A 23,554-nucleotide genomic window follows, 5' to 3' on the forward strand; every position below is an offset into this window, starting at 1 on the left:
GATACTACTAGAAATTTGTCTTCAGATTTTTGCCTCTCAATAATCGTGTTTGCGTAACTACATTAATAGGCTGATTTACATTTTGAAACGAAAGGAATTTTGACTATTTGTAATCATTAAAAATAAATAAATTAGTTGCTAACACTAATGATAAGTGATCAATAACGTTATACAGAGAATGATAAAATGGAAGATGTTATTCTACGTGTAAAGATACGTAAGAAGATGTAGAATAGGATTTTTTGTTCAAGGCCTATGAAAATTCGTGGAATGCGAATAATTCGACTAACTCTTAAATAAATACATATGTTTAAATACGATCTTCTCGAAACAACAACTTTAAATGAAACAAAATTTTAAACAGAGAAATGTTTATCGTACACGTACTATTGACAGTGATTAATATAATTTAAATTACAATAAATTTTAATTAATAATAATTATTCTTGCCACGCAATTAAATATATTTATTTCTATATCGTGAAGTTTAGAAGTGAACTTTTCCACTGTCTTACGAGTTAAATTACATTTTTTTATAATCAACCAATGAATTCTTTCGAAAATATTTTCTATCAGTAATAGAGTCCCTTTTACATGTGTGATAGATACAACATTTTTCGAACGAATCAATTGTTTTATCGCTTACTCATATGTTAGTTAAGCTTCTGACTAATAAAAAATTCTAACAAATGGAGCAATTACGTATGTTTGCGAGAATCAATGATGATTGCACATAGACGGTATTAATTCTCTTTCAATTTAAGATATCTTCAGGTGAAATTATAATCGTAACTTGGAATGTTGAGACAAAATGAAGATAATGAAATTACAAAGATAAAACTCATTTTAAGCAGACGCACAATTTATACATTTAGATAAATGTTTTCATTATTCAGGCCTGAAGAAAGTAAGATTTGCATGTATCTCGTAGTAAGTAAATAAGAACTCTTGTTAGATAAATTTGCTACTAATTTATTGGCTTTATGAATTATAATCCTATATTATCCATGAAATAGCATAACAATAACATATTTTACTATTTATTATGTGTACTGTTACATATACATGTATTTACTATTTAAATCAGTGATTGTATTAATATCAAAGACCTTTTTAAGTCGTAGAAATCTTTTTATCAGTTTAAAAGATTCTGCAATTTTGATTTATAAATCGAAAATCAAAAGCTAAAGATCAAGCAATAAAATATTTCTACGAGCTTTGACGATTACAAACTATAGTTTTATTACAGCACACTGAGTTTTAAAAAACAATTTAATCGGATCATAACATGTTATCGTGCGTAACTGTGATAGTTACAACGAATTTATTGTAGTTGGATTTATCCGTAGTTTTATAATTAAAATACGTCTTATAAAAAGCAACGATATTAATTACATTCTTCTGAGCACTTTCTAGCGGTAATATAATTTTACATATATATAATATATATTATTATATATATATTACATGCAATATAATTTTTATAATGTATTTTGTAGGTATCAAAAAAAAAAAAAAAAAAAAAAAAAAATATAAAAGAATTCAAAGCGGAGAATCATGCTTTTTTGGATAAGAGAGCGTTAATGGATAAAATTAGAAAATCCACATATAGTTTTTGAACAAAAACACGAACGTAAAGACGATTAGCACGAGTGCATTTGTATACAAATAATTGTCTGCATAAATATTCAAATCTCTACGCTTTACATATTAAATTATTCGTGCTGATTCAATATACACTCGTGTCAGTACGATCGTTCACGCTCGCTATCGACTAACTCTCGAGCTTTAACTTAATGCAGCAAGCAAACTTCTTTGAAATATAACGACGCTTCGTAAAAAAACAACAAAATAGGAGCGCACTTAGATTTGTTTAAGAATTCGTGTTTAGTTGGCGAAATTCTATTACAAACTAGTAGAAAAATGATTAAAGTTAAGCACGTTGCTGGGGATGGACACTCGAATTTCCTGACTTGGCATTTTCTCGAGATAGAGGAGACGCAGAAAATAAGTAAGTGATAAACACATATTTCGTGGAAAGAGAAGATCCAACCCTTACGTACCGGTTACTGGGTAACGCGCGACGTTGGAAAGTCTGATTAGCGATTCGTAGGCAATAAAATAACGAATCGCATTGAGTTTAAGGAAAGGAAGAAATGGTGTTTTAATTAAAAAAAATTCGATTATAGTTGGGTTTTTCCTGTTCGTAAAAGGTCGTCATCAGTTGTTGATCACTTAAGTTATTTCTAAAGACTCGTTTTTATGATCTCACTATTGCGCTATAACAGCATATATCATGCAAACTACATTTCAATACATAATTATTTATAGAATTTTCTCGTTAGCGGCATCGTTACATAAGAGTTAATATTTCCGGAATTTAAACATCATATCTTTCTGATGATGCTATCAACTTTGCAATTATGTGGACAATTGGTTTCGATTTATTGCTGTAAGAGTGAAAAATACAGAGGAAATTAAGAGTTTACGTAAGATTTTATTCGAATACTCGTCCTTGTATTATTCTAATATTGTCATTTTGAATATTTCTAATTCTTTTCTGTGGGGCTATATTAAGCTCTATAAAATAAGTAATTAATAAAAAGCAAATATCAGAAAATAAGTTTACAAAAGTTTAAACTATCATGTAAGATTTATACGTATGTAAATATAACCAGTTTTTATGAGATACAAATCCATTGACTCGCAAAACTGTTTGAGATTCCTTTAAGTTCTCGCAGAGAAGCAATAGAGCAAACTAATTCGCCGTAATAATCAGCATCCTTCCTCTTTCACACCACCATATTCTTTGATGATAGACAATATACTCTCGATTGTTCCAAAAATCTGATAAAAGATAAAAAGTTGGAAAATTATTCGATATGAAACACAGATCTTTTAGTCCAATATCATTTCATCCATTTACTCATAAAAGTCAATAAACAGAAATGTTCTATCATCCAAAATCTATTTATTTCTTTTGGTACGGAAAGACTGAAATATTTTTATTTTGTTTCGTAACGGAAGAAAGAAAAAAATAAATATTTAAAACAAATTAAATTTTAGAGTGCAGCAAATTTTCATCTATAAAATCTGCCACATTACATTTATGAGTGTTCAGTCAAGTTACTTAATCCAAGTAAATGAACTAAAAATGCGGAACATTAAACCATTGAAACGTTTTAATGGATGCATTTTAACTTTTACTTCAAACTGTAGAAACTCGACTGGAATAGAATCCAATTGGAAAAACAAATAGGACTAAAAAAATTAAAGTGCACACGATTTCCAAGTAATATTGAATTGGTTATGTATCAAATGGGAACCTAAGCAAGAATCTACTGTTAAATTATAGATTAGATTTTGTATTTTGTTTTGTAATCCAGCAAAGAAATATGTAAGCAGTTGAAACGCGGCTAGCGAAATATATATTCTGCATTTTGTACGTTTTGTATTTGTACATTTTGTATGCTTTAAAATATCTTCATTCGAAATGAAATAAAACATAAGAAAAATAGGCACAGCAAGTAACATAAAATGTAAGAAATTAACTATCGCACGATGAAGTATCAAACGAATAGGCTTTAAAATTGACGTAAAAAAATAAATGATAGCGTTTATATAAATGTTTGAACTCAAAGTTCGTCATTTCTATTACTCACTGAAATTACATAATTGTCCAGCCGCTAATTTTTCCCGCTTATTAGGGGAATTTCTCAAACTGCTAAAGTTCTATAGTTTTACAGAGTGGATAATCAATTTTTATTAGAAAAATGATATCTGTATTGAATTCTTTATCTTCCTGAATGATTTTCTTATAAAAATTTACGTTAAAAATAAGAAGGAATTATAGATATCTTCTCATGATTGTTTGTAATTGATAAAGCGTCATTTCGACGCCAATAATTTTTATTACAATACTAATCTTAAAATTGTTAGACCTCCACCGTTGAAGGACAATTTATTTTATGTAGATATGAATTTTAAAATATTTTAAGAAATATTGTGATTAATTAATTAGTTAGTTAATTAAGACATTATTAATATTATAATTAATATAGTACTTCATAAGTTCGTTACTTTATTATAACGATTAATATTAAATACAATTAATTAAATAATAATAATTTGGTTACTATACTATTATTCTCGACGATAATAATTACTTAATTATGTACATAAGAATTATGAAATAAAACGTAGTGCTATATCTATTTAAATAATGGTATAATTAGGCTGTGGATGCTTATGCAATTTTGTATGTCTATAAACTAAAAAATGAGAGGTGAATAGAAATTTGTTTCTTCTATTAAATATTATAAACAGTACTTTATTCTGTGTATTTTATGTATTTTTATACGCAATGTATATTCTATAAATTTTTGCATTTTCAAATTTCCTATAAATGCAAAAAAAGTCGGCAGTCTAATTGCAATTAATTTTAGAATTATCGTATCGACACGAGTAAAAAGGAAGCAATCTAACACAACAAATCACATTATTAAATGGTAATGAACTAGTGAATAACGTTTCGTGTCAAGCATAGTATGCTAATTATGTTCACCATGTTTATCACTGGATACACGCATCATCGGTATCGTTAATTCGCAAACTTTTAACTCGTCCAATGAAGAATCCGTATTACGTAACATCGATGATTGTACAGAACTCCCAGAAATTATGTAAAATGCTCAGGGATTGCGTAAAGTATGTTGAACGAGCGAATTATGGCATTCACTTTCGATACTTACCAATAACAGAATCCAGATCAGAGTAATTCCGATGTTTTTTACGAGAAGAAATCGAGTAGACTGTTCCCATTTTGTTGCAGTTTCTATCACTGCAGGCATCAATAACATAATTGTGGTCATGCTTAATGCTGCGAAAAGGCTAAGTAGTGGAACCATTTCCGGAATCGAAACTGCCAGTATTGCTGCGAATGTTTAAAAAAACAAAGAGTTGGTAACATCAAATAAAATGTCGAATAATGTTGTGAGATTCGCGAAATTTTAGAAATAATAAATTTATAATGTAAGAAATATATGTGAAAGTTGATGATATGCGAAAGTTTTGAGGTTGTCAGTCAGTCCTGGAAAGAATACTTTAAAATTATGTACTAACAATAAGTATGAAGCAAAGAGAAAGAGAGGCAGGAAGGAACAACAAGACCAAGATTAAAATATAAACAAGTTGTAGTAATTAATATGAAATAAATTCACGATTCATATATGTTACTTTGTTGATTGATTTAGCTTACTCGTTGCAATTACGCTGCAAAAACGGAATACCGCTTCTCCATAACGGAACATTTTATTAAATTTCGACCGAATCATCGGCCACAATATTGAAATTGGCACATAAAAGACCATTCCAAATGAGAACAGAACAGACAAAGAAACGGTTATTTTAATTGATTTCGCGAGTCTGAAATAACAACAATGAAATCATTTTTAAATAAAGTAATTTCATGTGAAATATTCGGTTTAAATACAAATTCACATAAAAATGAATTAACAAGAAGAGTTTAATTTTTATATAAAAGAATCGGTAAAAAAAATATGGAAGCGAAAAATTAAAATTTATAGATATATTTTATTCATCCTATTCTCACGTCTGTTTAAAAATATGCGTTCTAAATTGATGGGGCCGCAATTGAAATATGATAAGGATAATTTATTATCGAGTATGCATGTACCTTTAAGCTCTCGATACTACGAGAATGGAATTTATTTATTCATGTTACAATAACGTGCATTTTTCCATCGCGAATAAGAAGAATACTTTCTTCGAATCACTTATACATAACTCGTAAATGTGACAGATTAAATAAAGAGCAGTCGAGCAGTATCTATCTCAATAAAATAAAAAACATTTTGACAGAAAATTGGTAGAGAATAAAATATAAAATAGGAATGCAATAGTAATGTTAATAGTCAACAGAGATTTCCCACAAACCGTAACGATCGTGATAAATGAGTCTTTTTAACGAATGAATAAAATATAATGCTTATGTGTATTTAGTAATATTTATCAAATTTACACTGACAATACTCTTATTTATCGTGCAAGGATAGTAAGATAAAAGTAATATAAAAATCGCGTATTATCTGAAAGAATAAACTGAAACGTTTGTCTAATGCTAAGTGTCGACTTGAGAGTAAAATTATCGCGTGTTGCTCTCGAGAGCGTTTCTTTCATGTAGACATTGCATTTAAAGTTTAGTTACATGTTGATATTTACGACTGATAGTTGCGATTTATCCTCGAATGGATACGAATCATATTACTATCGGGCAGTTACTCGCAGCAGTTTCGAATTCTTGAGAGAATTCTCGTGCGAGCTGTCACTCGAATCTCTCTTGTTCTCAGGCAAAACAACGGGAACCAATATCGATAGTTAGATCAATAATCAATAGCTAATGTAAAGACATCTTGTAAACTGTGGCCAATAGAGTGGTTATTATTTTCGGATTTCGAATTTTTTTTTTTTACTACCTCCCAAAATAACTCCAATTAATAAAATTTATATCAAAATAAAAAGAACACACACACATATATATATAGAAAATCAGCATATGACTCGAATAGATACTAGACGAGTCTCAAATCTCTTTTTTAATAAATTATTATAACTTTACGATTTGTCCAGTAAATATTAAGCAAATTCTTATACGCTAGGTTGGTTTACGTAGCCCGTGGATAACAATCGCCTGCATGATGCCATCTCAGGATGGGTTTTGAATCTCAAATGAACACGATTCTGAGAGCTCCGTCTGACAGGAAGTTCTCGGGAGTTTTCTATCGCTTACCTGAGAGTATAAATTCCAAAAGTTACTCTCAAATGGACTCTTAATTTGACAATAATCTCGAGGAACTATCGGAATTGGATACTTAGCATAAAGCTGTAGACGATGGTACATTATTCATTAAGATACGAGTTGATTGATACGAGGAAGATTATCTTCAATTCAGATATCATAATGCTAAAATATTTGTTTATTATCACCTTGTAACAGATGACATATAAGCGGGATCATATTTAAAAGCTTAATATGAAAGAAAACATATTTTCGAGATCTTAATACAAAACTTGTTCAATAAGTATATTTGAAGTTAACAAGTGTCTGGTAATTAATAAACGGGACTATAACTAATAAAATTCTTATCAATAATGAATGTTTGCAAGTCAAATCATTTGATTGAAAGAATTAAAAGACTTGATTGAATTCGTTTTATTGGAATGTTTATAGCACTTTCTTATAAAGAACGATCGATTACTCTTCTATGTCCACTCTTTATTTTATCCGTATACCAAGCGGAAGACTAACAATTAATATCGCAATAAAACCTTTATTTGCTACAAATACCATCGATAATCAACATGATTATTATAAAGCAGCAATCTTATTAACGAACAAATAAATTAGACTTAATATTCTTTCAAAACACAATTGATCGATACATTTTTAATATCAGTTGCACGGTTGAAATTAAACGTCATCATCATGATATTTCTTATAATTAATACATTAAAAACGTGTGAATTAACGTTTCCCATTTTTTAGATATCAAGAACAAAGTGCGTTAATCACGTTTTTCATTTTATTTTATTTCTCATATCTCCCAAAAATATACAGAAACTGAGGTAAAGTTTATTTCAAAGTATACAGTGAACGACGTTTAAGATAACTACGTTTTTCATAAAATTAAGGAAAGATCACAAAGAAAGAAAGGAACGAAAATAACTAAAAGTTTTGTCTCGACATTACACTCGTTTTTACGCAGAAAACGCATCATCGCGCTTGTCTCGAGTACGAAACGTTCCTTGAACACGAACAGATAGGAAAAATTCATCACTGATAAGGAAAGTATTCGATGAAATGTAGTACTTGCACACGTATACAGTAGCTACAAAAAGCATTTGCGAATATCTTTATTTTCCAATGCAGTATTTTTTAAATTATTTGTTTATTTTTCCATTATTTACGTTTCATATCCATAATATTAAATTTTTGTAAACTTATGAACATATTACCAGAGGTAAAGTACTATCATAAGAATAATACGAACTACATCATAATTGTATCTAGTTAATTAATATATACACATAATTGTGGACAAAAATAATATATACAATAATGAAAAATAGAAGAATAAAAATTAAGTAGTAGAAGTGAGTACCAACGAAGTTTAATCGAATTAGTACTAGTGTCTTATATTTAAGTCATATTTATTATACTCTTATAGTACAAGGATTAATTAGTAAACAATTGAAATTAATATTTATATTTTTATGTAAGCCTTGTTTAACTAAATTTCAATGACATCTATTTCTATTTTTATTCGTGACTGTAAACGCAGTAAGAAATGCAGTAATATAGGCATACAAATATACTTTTTGTAGCCATTGTACAAATAACAAAGCGAAGATAGATAACGAAGTTTGCATGATAAGGAATGCCATGGAACACGTGGAAATTATGGTATTGATTGTGAGATTCCCGAGGGCACACATACGGCCCACATACCGAAAGATTTCACGGATTTATCACGAACAAGTCGATCGAATTTTATAACACGTCTCAAAATTAAAGAGTTGAATGGCTACGAAGCTTTCGAAAAATATTTCCATTGTTCTTATATTTGCAATTATTATGTAGAAAACGAATATAAATTATTGTTATCGTTATCGCAGTTGTCCTTGTGGAAGAAACGTGCTTGTGCAATTGTATTTTAATAATAGCTGATTGGAAATTGCTTGATATATAGTGTGCGAATAATATTATGTCCCGAAAAATGATTAATAGAGGTGCAAAGGTTTTATGGAAAATCGCGAGGATTTTTGTACAGTTGTGTTTAATCCTCTAACTTCGATATTGAAGTGTCGTGAAAAACGTTAAATATCTTATTTCAAAATTGGGATTGAGAAATGCAAAAATGTACATATGAAATGCAATATACAAAAATATAAAAAATATTCAAAATGAAATAGATGTTAATAAAAGTATGAAGTTACATAAAAATCCGCAGTCTAGTGATTAATATTTGAATATTTAATCATTGAAATTAGATATCACGAAAACTTTTAATTCATAGTAGAGTTTAATTATATAGAAGAGGTACTTGATAAATACATAAATTTTTATCTTTATATGTATTTTTTAAATATAACAGAAAAATTTAATAAAAATTACAAAATTTGCAAGAAATGACACGATTCTTGTTTCATTTGAAATAACATTTTGCATCCTTATTCGTTCGTACTATTCCACTAACAGTTCTTCTAATAAATTATAAGTTACAACGAATTCGAATGGTATTATCCTACAATTAATCACTGTCAAAATGCGGTAAAATTACCGCAGTCATATTGCGATAAATCTTAGTCCCTTTTCTTCCATCATTTCATCATTTCTATTCAATGCGTTATTTTATATACGTTAAACATCAGAGAACAAAAAACAGCATGCCACAAAAGACGTCAATGATGTTCCAAGAACGCAATGTTACACTGGACTATGGAAAATCACCGTAACTTAATGCAAATAAGTACTTTCGATTAAACACTCATAGAGCCCGGATAATTCGTTCTTCTACATTAATCCATCGTAGATGAATCAAATAACAAGTATGTATCAGTACGTTCTGCTTACCAAATACGATGCATCATTTCGTTATCCTAATTTCTATCAATAAAAGAGGAAAATTGTCGATAGAAATACGTACTCGATGCCATACTTCCCTGAAATTAATATTCTCCTATTTATTCTTAATCTTCCAGTTTTAAGATTAATAACAATCACATACCAGAGAATTCGCGTACGTTCATTTTCATTAAATACGGGTGATTATTAACATTGATAAGATATATCGCGAATGTTACGCAAACCATGTTTTGACTAGGTGGAATGCGAAATGTTTAATAGCGGGAAACATAGTACGAAATAAAACATTATTATGTGCTCTGTCTAGACAGATATCTGTACGTGCTAATAATTACGGAATAAATATCATAAACGATATAAGCACACATAAAATACAGAAGTAAAGTAAGTATATGTAAGAAATGATTTTTAACACGAAAAAGTTGCAAATGAGATACGTATAAATATAATAAATATAGATTATATAAAAGTGCTAAAATGATCTATTCTTACTTTCAGGGCTATTGAAAAATAGAGCATTAACACGTATAATCATAATAGTTAAAACTATAACGTGATAGATAAATTTAAAATTAATCCGATACAATTTTTACAATTTATCCTGCCTCTAAATGTATATATTCTCTCCACATAGGTGATAAAAGCTGAAAGTTCATGGCATGCAAGTGTTAAACGATGTCAAAATTAAGTGTCAAAATTAACAGAAATGCGATTTTTGTTTCAATTAGAAATCTTCGCGTTCTGTATTTACTTCTATCTCTTCGATTGTAAATTGGACTATTTGCAACGATAAATTCTTATCAAAAGTTTCATTCAGATTATATTCTTAAAAAAGTTTCATTTTTAGCGATAAAACGCAAAAACAGTAAACGCTGAAGTTTTGTATGGAAATGTGTATTTGGTTAGCGATATATCATCTCTTAACACACAAAGACATCGGGGGGACGTCAATTTTGTCGTATGTCATTTTAGATGTTGACGTCTCCGATATGCCAAGAATTATGTGTAATTTAACGTTGAGCTGTATTAATTAATATTTTTAGTACGCACCGAGCTCTATTTCGTTTGTATTATAAGTGTCATAAGTTGTTAAGAGAAGGTATGCGATAACATTGTATTAAAAAGTATACATTAAATAAGTATCTACTTTGTTTCACTACATCGACTAATGTCTGCAAATTTTTCGCTTGATATACGAAGTAGATAATTTCAGGTAGATATAACTTGGCCTGGATTAATATATTAATCGAAGCGATATCGTTTATCTGTTCATGTTTCCTTATGACTATCCAAGTTATCACTTTGTAAGAAATTAAAGCGTTCATGAATTTTTTCTTCTTTTTTTTTTTCGTTTATATTGAAATATTTCATCCCGTTAACTCTAAATCAGCACGAAATCTCGAAATAGATATAGTTAAGACTTGAAATTTAATTTGTTAATCTGTTGATTTATAATTTTGACAATAATTTTAATGAGCATTTAAAGATGAAATCTCATTAGTGAAATTTGAAGAATACTTAAATTTCTGTACGCGTTGTTGTTCCACTGTTTTCTTTTTTTTTTTTTTATAGATATAACATTACGCAAAAAGATGTATTCTGCATAATAATAATAATAATTCACAGTCTAATTATTGAGATTTTTGTTTAAGGAAAGATTCAATTAACACGTTAGGTCTTTAAATGATTCTCTCCAAACCTATACTCGACTACGAATATATTCGCAGGTTATTGCAATGACCAAACACTACTCGTTTGAGGATGCAACGTGTTGCAGCGCGTATTTGCAAATAAAACGATCTGCATGCTACTTCCGTCGTCAAAACACGTCCTTACGTGCCACTTTCTTAACGCGTATGAATTATGTATGTTGTGTTTCATTCACAAACACAGGCTACTTATTATTTCACGGAGAAATTTCGGTAAACATGCGACTCGCAAAAGGCACCGATAGTTTTTCGAGAAAATAATATGAATATCCTGAAGATGCACCGAAATAGCAACGAGGAACATTGTAACAAAGGAGTTGTTGGAGCCACAAATTATAGAAACATAATTACATTTGTCGTCTGTTTGAAAACATGTTTATGCAGAAGAAAAAAAAAAAGGAAAAAAATCGTAGCCTTTCATGATTGATAGATGATGATGAAGAATGTTTTAGCAAATAAAATTTCAAGTTTATTTACTTTTGGATATTTTTTGATTAATATTCCTGTATGTGTATATATTTTCTTTCTCCGTTATTGAAATTATTTGAGTTTCTGTAAGTCATATTTAACAATATTGTTTCTTTCATACAATATCAAATTAACGATTGAAATACAAGGAAGCAGGAGACGAGCTAATTCGAGTAAATTGATTTGAGTTATCGGTCACGACCTATTTTATTGCAAATCATGTAGCTTCACTGTCTTCTACATATTTCTATGAAAAAGAAGTACTCTTTCAATGATAATAGATAACATGTGATATACAGAAACGCTATTTTTACTATGCACAGAAAATATCAATATTATCATAACTCCTCTCTTTACAAAAGTCAAGTATCTTGTACACGTGTAGCGTACAAACACTTTGAACAAGTACATATCGTGCGTAGATCAAATACAGTTTAGAATATTATTGAAGCTAAAATATATTTCATGTTATGAAATTTTATCTCGATGACATTGTTCGTAATATTTGAGCGTATTTGATAAACGTTTTTGCTATTAAGAGCATTCATAAGTTTCGTTTTATTAATTACATTCGTAGCAATTATAATTTGTTTATTACTTGTCAACGGGATCTCTGTTTTATCCACATTAAAATGTCTTATAAAACTATATCATACTTTACCAAATTAAATCTCCTTCACATTTAATAATTTTATAAAATTAAATTCGTCTTATTTACATTATTCTTACCATCCCTAGCCTACGATCTCTAGAAAATACATATTGCAAGAAAATTTACTTATCTAGCAGTATGATTAAATATTAAGAGTATGTGCACTGATGTACAAAATAGTGTTGTAGTAAAAATCTTTCCTTTGATTATTTACTTGATGTATATGGTTATGTGTTATCAATACATTAGGTGAAAAATCGAATCTCAAGAGAAGACAGAACATAGCGAATGCAGTGGAATTTAATCTCGATTAAATTTATCAACACTGTATGTATATTGTACATTACATACTAGTTTATCAATGTCATTTAATCATCAGCTTTCAAGTAGCTATGATACCATTAGACGATTTGAAGATTAAGATCTTAGACTAACTTGACTATTGATGTGAGTTAGCGATGAATCTAGTTATTTTAGTAATATTTCATAGTTAATATAGTGTTAGTAATATTTTCGATTTTGTATTACCTATATTATTAAACAGAAATCAAATTTTGGAAAAATGTGTAACAATTTCTTCCCAATTCTTATTCTGATTTCCACAATCTCTCTTACATCTTTCCTAGTCAATTTTCCGATAATCATTCGCCTAATCGGTATTGTAATAATCGAGACTGTCTTCGTTTGTTAATATTTCCTATCTATCGCTTCAGAATATCCGAAAACAAACAAGTTTTATCATTTTTTTATGGCGTGTTTGTTTATCTTCGTTCAATTTTTGTACTTTATGTTTCAATGTTTTCGTACTTTAGATACTTTAACGTATCTTGAAAAGCGAAAAATACTAAACAGGACATTTTAACTACGAACGGTGATGTACTATATTTAACATTGCCTTTTTTTTTTTCTTTTTAAGTTGAAAGGATCATTGAAAAAAATCACTTACGTTTTCTCCAGCGGTAAATTTTTAATTACCGTGTCGCAGGTATTCTTCATATACTTGTTATAACCAAGGAAGCCAAACATCGTGTACAAGCATGTATTAAGCAACATGTTGCATGTTATCAATCGTGGCAAGTGTTCCGGGTTCTTCATCGAGTTCTCCAGTGGTAGGCACAAGGTCACATTATGAAGAGCGTACAGAAACAGACTGCAATACATCGGAACTGGAAAAACTTGCGTAAAAGCTTCCAATCTTGCAGGATCGGGGAAATCTTCGAAGAGATAGTACAGGGTAACCGAAATGCCAATTAACATAAACAGAGCACCGACCACGGAAAATGGTGTCAGATACTTCAAATTCGGAATGAAACTCAATAGACAGACGAAGGGAAACAATGCTAATATGTAGATCCGATCATCCATTTTAACGTCGAAGAAAAATTCAATTAGCTGAAAATGAATAATTTTTTTAGTAATTAATAGTCTCTTTGGTAATGAATAACTTTGCAATTGTATAAAACGTAACTTATAATGAATTTCGTGTGGTTGTTAAACTCGTACGAATGTAATTGCAATGATATGATAAATAACGTACATACGTTACGATACGTTGTAAGAACATCTAAACGAATGGAGAAAGGATGGTAGTTTGTACTTTTCTGAGGGATATACGCGTATATACGTTGTACGAATGTAAGATAATATGAATGATCGATCAGATAAAATATGCAACATATGATGAATAGGTTCAGAGTATGTGATCATCTTCGAGAGATGAATTGTTCGGGTATATCATACGAATTGCTTAAGCTCTTAATGTATAAATCTTTCTTTTTATTTGGTAATGAAAAATGAATGAACCTTTTACATTAAAAAACGACTAACGAATGAAGATGCACATCTTTCATATATCTTTTCTAATATAAATGGTCTAGGGCAATGATGATTTAGTGCTTGAATCCATAAAGATCAATGACTGAAGCAATCAGATCGTTTTTATATTTATATCACAGATATGTGCCTTAGGTGATCAATTAATAAGATTTTTCGGTATAGAAAAATCTTATTACGTAGTGAACTTCTGATTCGCGAATAATTACAATACAAGAAATACGAGGCATGTTAATCTTCATATAACTGGTGAAAAACAAAAGATCACACTAAAATATCACAGTTATCTTCCACATAAGAACTCTATTTGCACAAAAGGACTTAAGGCGTGTGTAAAGCATTTATTTTTACAAGCTTGTGCATAATGATAGAGTGAAAACGTCGAAGGTAAATATTAAATTTAATATCGCCAATCCGAAATCTCAGTACTGAAATAAATTAATGACGAGTTGAGAATTTTTGAAGTACTTTTAAAATATAAATAGCTAAATAACAATAGTAGATATTTATGTTTAATTTATGCTTATGTATATTCAACTGTCATTAAGTTATATAAGCAGAGTTCAATATTTTATATAAACTTCATTTGAAATTTAATAACATAGAGTACTACCAACTGGTGATAAAAGATGAAAGAAAGTAAATCTACGTGAAAATCATGTCGAGAATGTAAAGCAATATTTTTACAGGAAATTGTATATATTATGTTGATTTATACATTACACATTAGACATTATAATGATAACCTAATCCTAAAACAAATTGCCATACAGATGAGTCTCTATATTTTGATTTCAATAGGTCATTGACTAAAATTACTTCAAAGATTCATTGTAAGTGTTATTTACATTATATTTTCGAAGATAAAAAATTATGACGAAATCTAATCGCCTATTTGCTCATAAATATTACGACACCTGCTGATCTCATATAGCACATGATAATTGATCTAGACAATTGAAAAACTAATTAGTCCAATAGAATTTCGTACTTGTATAAGATAAGAATTTAAGGTACGCAATAGAAAATTGCGAAAGCTATTTATAAAAATTCTCAAGAGGAAACAAATTTGATAATTATACGATGATGCTTATACAATTCTCTAATCTAAATTTCACTGAGAGAATTTAGGATAAATTACATACATAACTCAAACATTTGATTTATGGAATCGTTTACAGAGTATGTGATCAAATAACGGCATGTAAAGCATAATAGAATATCTGATATAAACGTAATCAAAAACTTAACAATACGAATGTCAAAATTGATTAAAACAATAATAGAGTAAGTGATGTAATAAACTAAACAAAAATATCGTTCGATTCTACCGTGCAATTCTGTCTGATATTATATTGAACATGTGAGTGCTCTGCAGCAGTTTCAAACGAGGTTTAGTGATTTGCTAATAATTTACCTTATTTTGGTTTGCCTTATTTTACAGTAAGTGTCTTAATACTTGTGAGGATCAATCAGAAAAGAAGTAACAGTTTTCTATACTTCTCCAATTACAATTGTACATTACAAAAAGTAATATTTATTTTGATAATAATTTAATCTTTCGTAATAATTTAATTTTCTCTAATTTCCCAATGCTATAAATTTTGAAAAGAAGAATCACAACTAACAACTGTGTCATCGCTACGAACTTTAATTATATAACACATTAAACTGTTTGAGTGATAGAATTCAAATGGATGATTTACGAGAAGAAAATGTATAGCTAAAAGTATTAAGTGAAAATTTTTATGTATTCGAAAAACATTTTATGATTCTGTAAATCTAATAAAAATGACTGTGATCGCAGGGTCGTTCTTTCGATATGCATCGGCGAATCGAAAGAAATAAGAAACATCCAATGATAAAACAAGGCTAAGTTCGTTGAAGCAAGGAATTCTGTCTGATATTCTTCAAATTTTGGTCATTTCTTTGTACTGTAACATTTGAAGATAATAAATGGAGAATGAATAATACAGAAATTACTAATGAAACTTCATACAGAATTTGCAAGTTATTTACTAGAAACACGGCAGATCATACACATAATTACTGCTAAAGGCAGTCCCAGTAAATATTCTGGTTCATTAATGTAATGCAGAATTATTTAAATATTTTGTGACTTCCGCGATGTTTACAATCATAATAAATATTTTCTACCATTCATATGGATGTCAGATCTATTTCAAACATTAGTAATACAATTATGGTAATCGTGTTTCGTTACAGCTCTAATGAAATTCCAAAAGATTTCATTTGACAAACATATCTATCTATAAGAAATTTTCATGAGTGTTTAAATAATCTTATTAGTCACTAAAATTTGCATTCAATCGCAAAAGCCTACACGTTTATACTTCATATTTTTAACATAATTGACGTTGATAAAATCGAAGGTTACATAATTTCTGATGTAAAATTTTTCCAAGACTATTGTCTTGACTAAAGTTAAATGCTCGTAATATTTTAAATTTCTCCTGTGAAATATATTAATACATTAAGCGAATACAAAGTCATTTTTCGATGATACATAACTGTATCATACATAAAGTGCATCTTTAGTTTGTTTCTTCGGATAAGTCAGATGCATGAAACTCGGCGAGTGTACATAGACTTTTGTGTCTGAATATGTCACAGGAATATTTGTTAAGTCGAATATCAACGATCAAACTCAACGACGCAGGAAACAAACAGTATATTCGATTCGTCGATGATAAAAAGAAACGACCCCTCGACCTCAATTTTCGTAAATGGAAATGCTCCTTACGACTCGATCCTCACTTGCTGAAACGAAGTGGAGACATAAAGGATGTATATCACTGCGGCCTGAAAATGCACGAAACAGACGATCACGTTGGTCACGATGCCAAACGTTTTCCCGTACTTTCGAATCTCTTTTGGACCAGTTTGAAAGGACACCTCCGCCGTTTTCGCGAAATCCAACATCGGTATGCGATTGCGTCTGCACAACACCTGAGAGCATCGCACCTGCGTTCAGAGAACTCGTTTTCAGTTGCGATTCCGCGTCGTGCAGCGATTTCCATGGCGACCGACGCTTTGTAAACAAGGCACGATCTTTCCAAGGGGAAATATTTGAATACGGGAAACCGTGTAATTTTTCACGATATCACTTTCCAAATATTGTCCCTTTTCGCGTGATGTTTTCACGTGTACTCGGCGGTAATTGGATCTGATATTTTGAAAACTAATTTCGGTGTCTTTGTAGGTGAAACAATGTATTTTTGAATACTTTAGTGATAGAACGCATCAATTAAGTTTTTAAAAGCTGCATCTAGTTCTTATAAATTTCTCGATTATATTATAATATATATAATTAATTAATATATATATATATATATATATATATATATATATATATATATATATATATATAATCAACTTTCCAAAAAATAATTACTTATCTCTAGAAGTTTATTTGTCAATTGTCTATACGTTTATTTCTATCAATTTTGTAATACTTGTAATTTTGTAACGGTACCAGTCTTTTTTACTTTTCAATTGTTCAATTTCAATGACTTGCCAAGAGTTTCTTGCACAATTTAACTGATATTATTAATGGAACGTAAGTTTTAAGTAAATGGTAATAATTAATATTAATATTCTGTTTTACAATTGAAACAAGATTGATAACGAAAGAACAACGAAAGCATAAGAAATAAATTTTCGAAATTACGAGCAATTTCATTATCCTACTCGATAGCAAAAATTTAAATTTAAATTTAAATTTAAAATCGTAAAGTAGATATAGAAATAAGTCTGTGTATGATCGACAAACTCTAACTTATCGATTCACTAATATCATTATTGGTAAATTATTACGTAAGAGGGCTTTGATCACGAAGAAAACGAAATGTTACATCCGTGGCTATAATAATCGGTAATAACATATCATTTGCAATAAATGAAGACCTTGTCAGTCGTAAAAATTACGAACGTTTGTGTTCCACAGTTATTACTTTAAAGATTGGTTTGGTACAGTGGACACTATGTTTCTCCAAGATTTGTTTCTTCCTTTGGAATTTGTTTATACTTGTGTCTCATTCATTTTGTACGTATCCTAATATTTTTGTCACTTTGCAAAAAATTTGTATATTTCCTTTAGAACAAATATTTTGGGTAGAAATAGAATAACTCCTGTGATTCTTTCATCCTATATTATTTGAAAGTCGAGTATTATATGTATCTATAAGATCTATTAATTATTTGTTAACTATAGTAACAGAATAATAAAAAAATATACTAAAATAGAAATGAATGAATCGTAACGTCCTTCCGAACCAAACAACTCTGATTTGGTACATTGTTTTATATCGGTGAGGATTATTAAGATACTTGACTTCGCGGCATTCTTTTAATCACTTTAGATCCAATTATACTTGTTATTCTTATCAAGTTTCTTGAATTGGAGGAAAGTATAAGAGAATTGTTTTATTGATATGCGTGGTTGTAAATGTGTGGTAGAGTGTTTCTCGGAACATTAAAAATCAATTTGCTCATCAAAACAAATGGTAAGACCGGTCATAAAAATTCGACAATTACAGCAGATTAAGATGTTTACAATAAACGAAACATTTTGCACATTAGATTTGAATTAACAGATATACTTCATAAATTATAAGCGGAAATAAAGTGATCATAGAATATGGTTATTGATATTTAGGAAATTTAGAAATGATTCTACGAAAAAAAATATATCAATGACGTATTTGTTCAAAACGATACGATATATTAGAAACTGCTTATTCTTGTAATATTTCCTTAGATAGAAAATTAGTTCGATTTGAAGATTATTAGTTCTATTAATTTAATAAGCATCTTTTAAAAGGTATAAGATGGAATCAATAATGCATTAAGTAATTAAGTTCTTTATACATATAAATATGTGTATTGAAAACTGTCTTCTTCTTCTTCATCAGTACTATTAATATTGTTTATCTACGGTTAAGACCAGATATTCCTAAATTAAATATCTCATTGTATATCGTAGATAAATACAAACGTTTATGATATCATTAATATTTCTTCCATCATAAAATATGTGTAATATTCTGGTGAAATGTGAAAATATTCTAGTGTGAAATAGTTATATGTTACGTGACTTTTCTCTAAATTAATTCGTTAGTTGGTTATCAAATAAACAACAATTGTTTATTTTATTTATTGTTTGCATAAAACATTTTTTTTTTTTAGATAATTTCTTAGACAATTTCTAATTCTATGTTGACTATGTGAAAAATTTTCACATGTATTCGAGGATAATTGAAATGAGAATAATTCTAAGAACTGCCATATTGTAATATAACATAAATTGTTTACTCAACTATTGTTTACTATTTATTAATATATTTAAATATATTAATTAGTATGAAAAATCACTTGAAAATGATTTATTTAATCTTGATATAATATGCTTTCCTCAATAAAAATAAGAAATTGGTTAAGAAATTCATTCACGCCTGATTGTAATAGATTTAAAAACGCTAAATTAAAGAGAAAACGATTTGTTCTGCATATGTTCTCTATATTCAACTTTCACCAGAAAACATTTAACCAAATAATAAGAATAATTCTGTCCTGCTTCTAATTTTGCCTGATTCATCGCACCTTTAATCATTTTCATATGATTATACAACGCCTTACGTGATCGTTTCGGTTAGTTAATTATTACAAAAGTCTCTCTACTTTCCTTCTCTTTGCTAGCTTGTCCTGTTATATCCAAGTTAAGTACTTACCAGTACCACCACGGTATGAGTGCACAATAGGCCAATAACGACGCTGCAAATCACTGACGTCGCGTAGCCAGCTCTTCGGAACCCATTTGGCAAGAAAAGCACGCCGTTGCCAATCGAACCTTTACACAGATGCATGAATGTGGCAAAATCTCTGAAAGAGTTTTTAAAATTTCAGTCGAATTATTTGAAATTAATTAAATCAATAAATTGAAAAACGGTACAAGTTCAAAATAATTTTATTTCGATTATCTAAAATTTATGAGATGATTTCAACCATAGTCGTGAGTGAATGTTCGTCGGAGTTAACACAATTATGTTTAAATTGGGTCAACAAAACTAATTTTGTTAAATTACGAAATCAATGATATCGAGGATAAAGCTATTTCGTAAAATATCTGAAGGATATAGCTTTTGGATTTGTAATGTTCTGCAATTCACCGATTTAATTCATTTATCCGTTATGCACGTTTTTGTTTATTACGTGAACACATTTTTCATTTTACAATATGCAGCTCGTTCTTGGAACGGCAAAAGGTTAGTACGAAAAGAAATGGACTTTTTCTTGCCAATCTCTACTCGGACTATAATTCCATTTCGTTTGTGTAAACTCAACTACAGCACTAACTTCAATTTTTCCTCTCTTATTAGAATTATTCTTTAAGTAAGTTAAAATATCTACTTTACTGTAAAAAAGTTGAAGATAAGTTATGTAATAAAAAGAACGAACTTTTTACTAGGAAAGATTCGATAGGATGATATATATTATCGATGGTTTATATATTTTTAAGTACTACGTTCAACTATAATATAGAAGATCTACTAAATCCCAATTATTAGTCTATATTTGTCTAAAATGTTTTGACGCTTCAATTTTTAAACTAGAAAAAAAAAATCTTTGACTTCATGTTTCGTTTCGCATAATTAAAAATGACGACTATCGTGAAAGATTAATGATCAAGTAAAAAAACGAAGTGAATATTATAGCTTCTACGCTGCATTTAAATAATTGCAAACCGAAAGATTCTATGATCCATTGGATTACTGGCAATCTATAAATTCAATAAAACTTCTACGAAACATCACTTTTGTTTGAAAAAAATAAAGGACAAACGCGACAATACAAAATGGAAGAAACTTCTGATAAACCTAATAAAGATCAAAAATATTAATCTACACCATATATATTTCTATTCCATTTTTTCTTATAAATCGCGAATATTACCATTAATGATAACATCAGAATTAAATTTGGAACTTTAAATTTTTAAAGAAAAGGAATAAAGAAGTAAATAAAGTAACAATTCCTACGAAGTCAGCGGTCCCGGCGGACGATGCGCGAAAGGATTGTAATCTTCTCCCTGGTGTTCGTCCTGATTCGCATTGTCCACGCGTTTCGCTTCTGCAAACCTGTGTCATCGACAAGCAACGAGGAGGACAAATAAAGAACATTTCAAAGCGGGTCTGGGTTAACCTCACTTGTCGGCCATATCACGAGTTCCGTAGAACTCTGCAAGGTCCTTCCCCTTCTTTTTTCTTCGTTGAAATATCCGGAAGTTTCGTTGTTGGACTTCCAACGATGATACGCGAAGGCAGTTGAATTTCAATCGACGACCTCGTACACTACCAGACAATAACTGACTTCTGTTTCTTGACCCATCACGATCTTCTAACTAGCTTCTTTATCGCAATATGAAAATGTATAATGTAGTATATATTGCGCAATATCTCTTCTTGAACGTGAAAGCATTTTGTCTGTTTCCTTGCTAACCATGGAATATCAATATTTCTAATTACTGTCTGTATCTTCTCGCACAATAGCTTTAAATTGCCTATAAAACATAAAATGTCCTCAGTACAGTAATTGTCGCGTCCTTCGTTCACCAGATGTAAGACGGAAAAGATTTCCTTACGAGAAATTCCTGTGTACTGTTAACTTGATTTCCGTGCGAAGCAAATTTATCCTCTTCTACTTTTGTAAATTTCTGTACTGTACAAAGGATTTAGATAAGACAAAACGTTTTAGAGAAGGGCAAGGGGTATACGCGAGATAGTTAGATATTTCTGTCGTTTTGAAAGTAATGTTAATTGCATACTGTTCGAAATAAAATTGTGACTAACGAGGGAACATATTTCTCTTTAAATTACTGTTGTTCCTTTCTTTCGCAGAAAATACAATTGACTAAGGATAAATGTTTTTTAACCTATCATAGATCGTAGGTTTGAATAAAATTGAAATTAAATTATTAAATGAGATAAAATATTTAAACACGCGTATGAAACATTGTACGCATTATGGAAATTTTAATTTTGTTCACTTTTTAGAACAACTTACCTAGTTACTTGACGAACAATAATTACAGCGTCCTCAATAAATATTCATATATAATACTTATATATGGAATGACGAAATAAGATAATTATGTGTTGACAACCTGAATATAGTTAACATTACTTTGCTGTAAATAAACATCGATGGCTATTCGAACAAGGTTAAAACTTCTGCAACTTGCAGAAACTTTATAGAAAACTAAATGTGAGATTAAAAAATTCGCTATTCGAGTTTATGATAATAAATAAATATACACTTATACGTTTAATTTCCTTGAAGAAAATAAAATTTGAAAAATTAGGAGTGTTTCGTCAGCGTTAAAAAATAACAAATAACTATAAAGCGCAGTATTTGGCTGAAAAAGAAGAATTTTCCACCAAAGAAGAATTAAGAAATTTATAATCGAAGAAATACCGCGTAATTACTTCGCGATAGTAACAGATTACTTGAAGGGCTTGGAAACAAATAACGATAATGTTATTAAAGTCATTAAAAAAGACCATCGCGAAGTAAAATTATCAGAAACAAATCAATGGATATACATAACAAGAGATATATCCTTTCTAGAGCAGGTAACGAAAAACTACATTCGCTACGTAATATCGTATTTATTAATCGGATCACATTATCGCAGATATCGTTACACAGATTCATCTGTACATTTAAACTAACTTTCTTTAAATAATTCACGATGCCGTAATACGTATATACATATACAAATTGTGTCGGGTGTGGTATCGATAATAAAACCATCGTTTAGTCAGTGAGCCGAAGCACGGTGGCACGAACCCGATAATAAGTCTAATAATTAATTATAATACAACGACGATGAAGGTACTATCATCGAGAAAAAAGGAAGCTGCTAAGATCGGCGCAGTCCGCTCGACACTCTCATCGCTCTCGTTCTCACAGTCGTCAATTAAGGTATAAAAATAATAGCCTCCAGTTGGCACACTAAATTAGTCCGCCAACTGTACATATACGAATGTGCAGAATTGATATCTGAGCATTTATCGTCCTTCGTTTCTCTTTCTTTATTCGCAATTCTTTATGCGTTTTCGTCTCGCGACACAAAGGTAGCGGCTAAAAAACGGAAACTCATTCGCAAGTCACACGGCTTCGGTTTTGGTTTTTCATTCTGCCTTTCAT

At 29.7% G+C, this 23,554-nt stretch overlaps 1 protein-coding gene across 1 annotated transcript; it reads right to left on the reverse strand.

Annotated features, from left to right (window-relative positions):
• Nucleotides 1–2,160: 2,160 nt before the first annotated feature.
• On the reverse strand, nt 2,161–20,574 carry LOC139989711 (proton-coupled amino acid transporter-like protein pathetic). Its single transcript, XM_072008224.1, has 7 exons — nt 20,558–20,574; nt 20,077–20,227; nt 17,105–17,311; nt 13,440–13,885; nt 5,258–5,424; nt 4,752–4,933; nt 2,161–2,847 (listed from the first exon to the last, which is right to left on the reverse strand). The coding sequence occupies exons 1-7, from the start codon at nt 20,572–20,574 to the stop codon at nt 2,776–2,778; spliced, it is 1,242 nt and encodes a 413-aa protein (XP_071864325.1). The 3' UTR covers nt 2,161–2,775.
• Between the last annotated feature and the right edge of the window lie 2,980 nt (nt 20,575–23,554).

This window comes from Bombus fervidus, chromosome 8, assembly GCF_041682495.2.
Source record: "Bombus fervidus isolate BK054 chromosome 8, iyBomFerv1, whole genome shotgun sequence".
NCBI classification, from domain to species: Eukaryota; Metazoa; Arthropoda; class Insecta; order Hymenoptera; family Apidae; genus Bombus; species Bombus fervidus.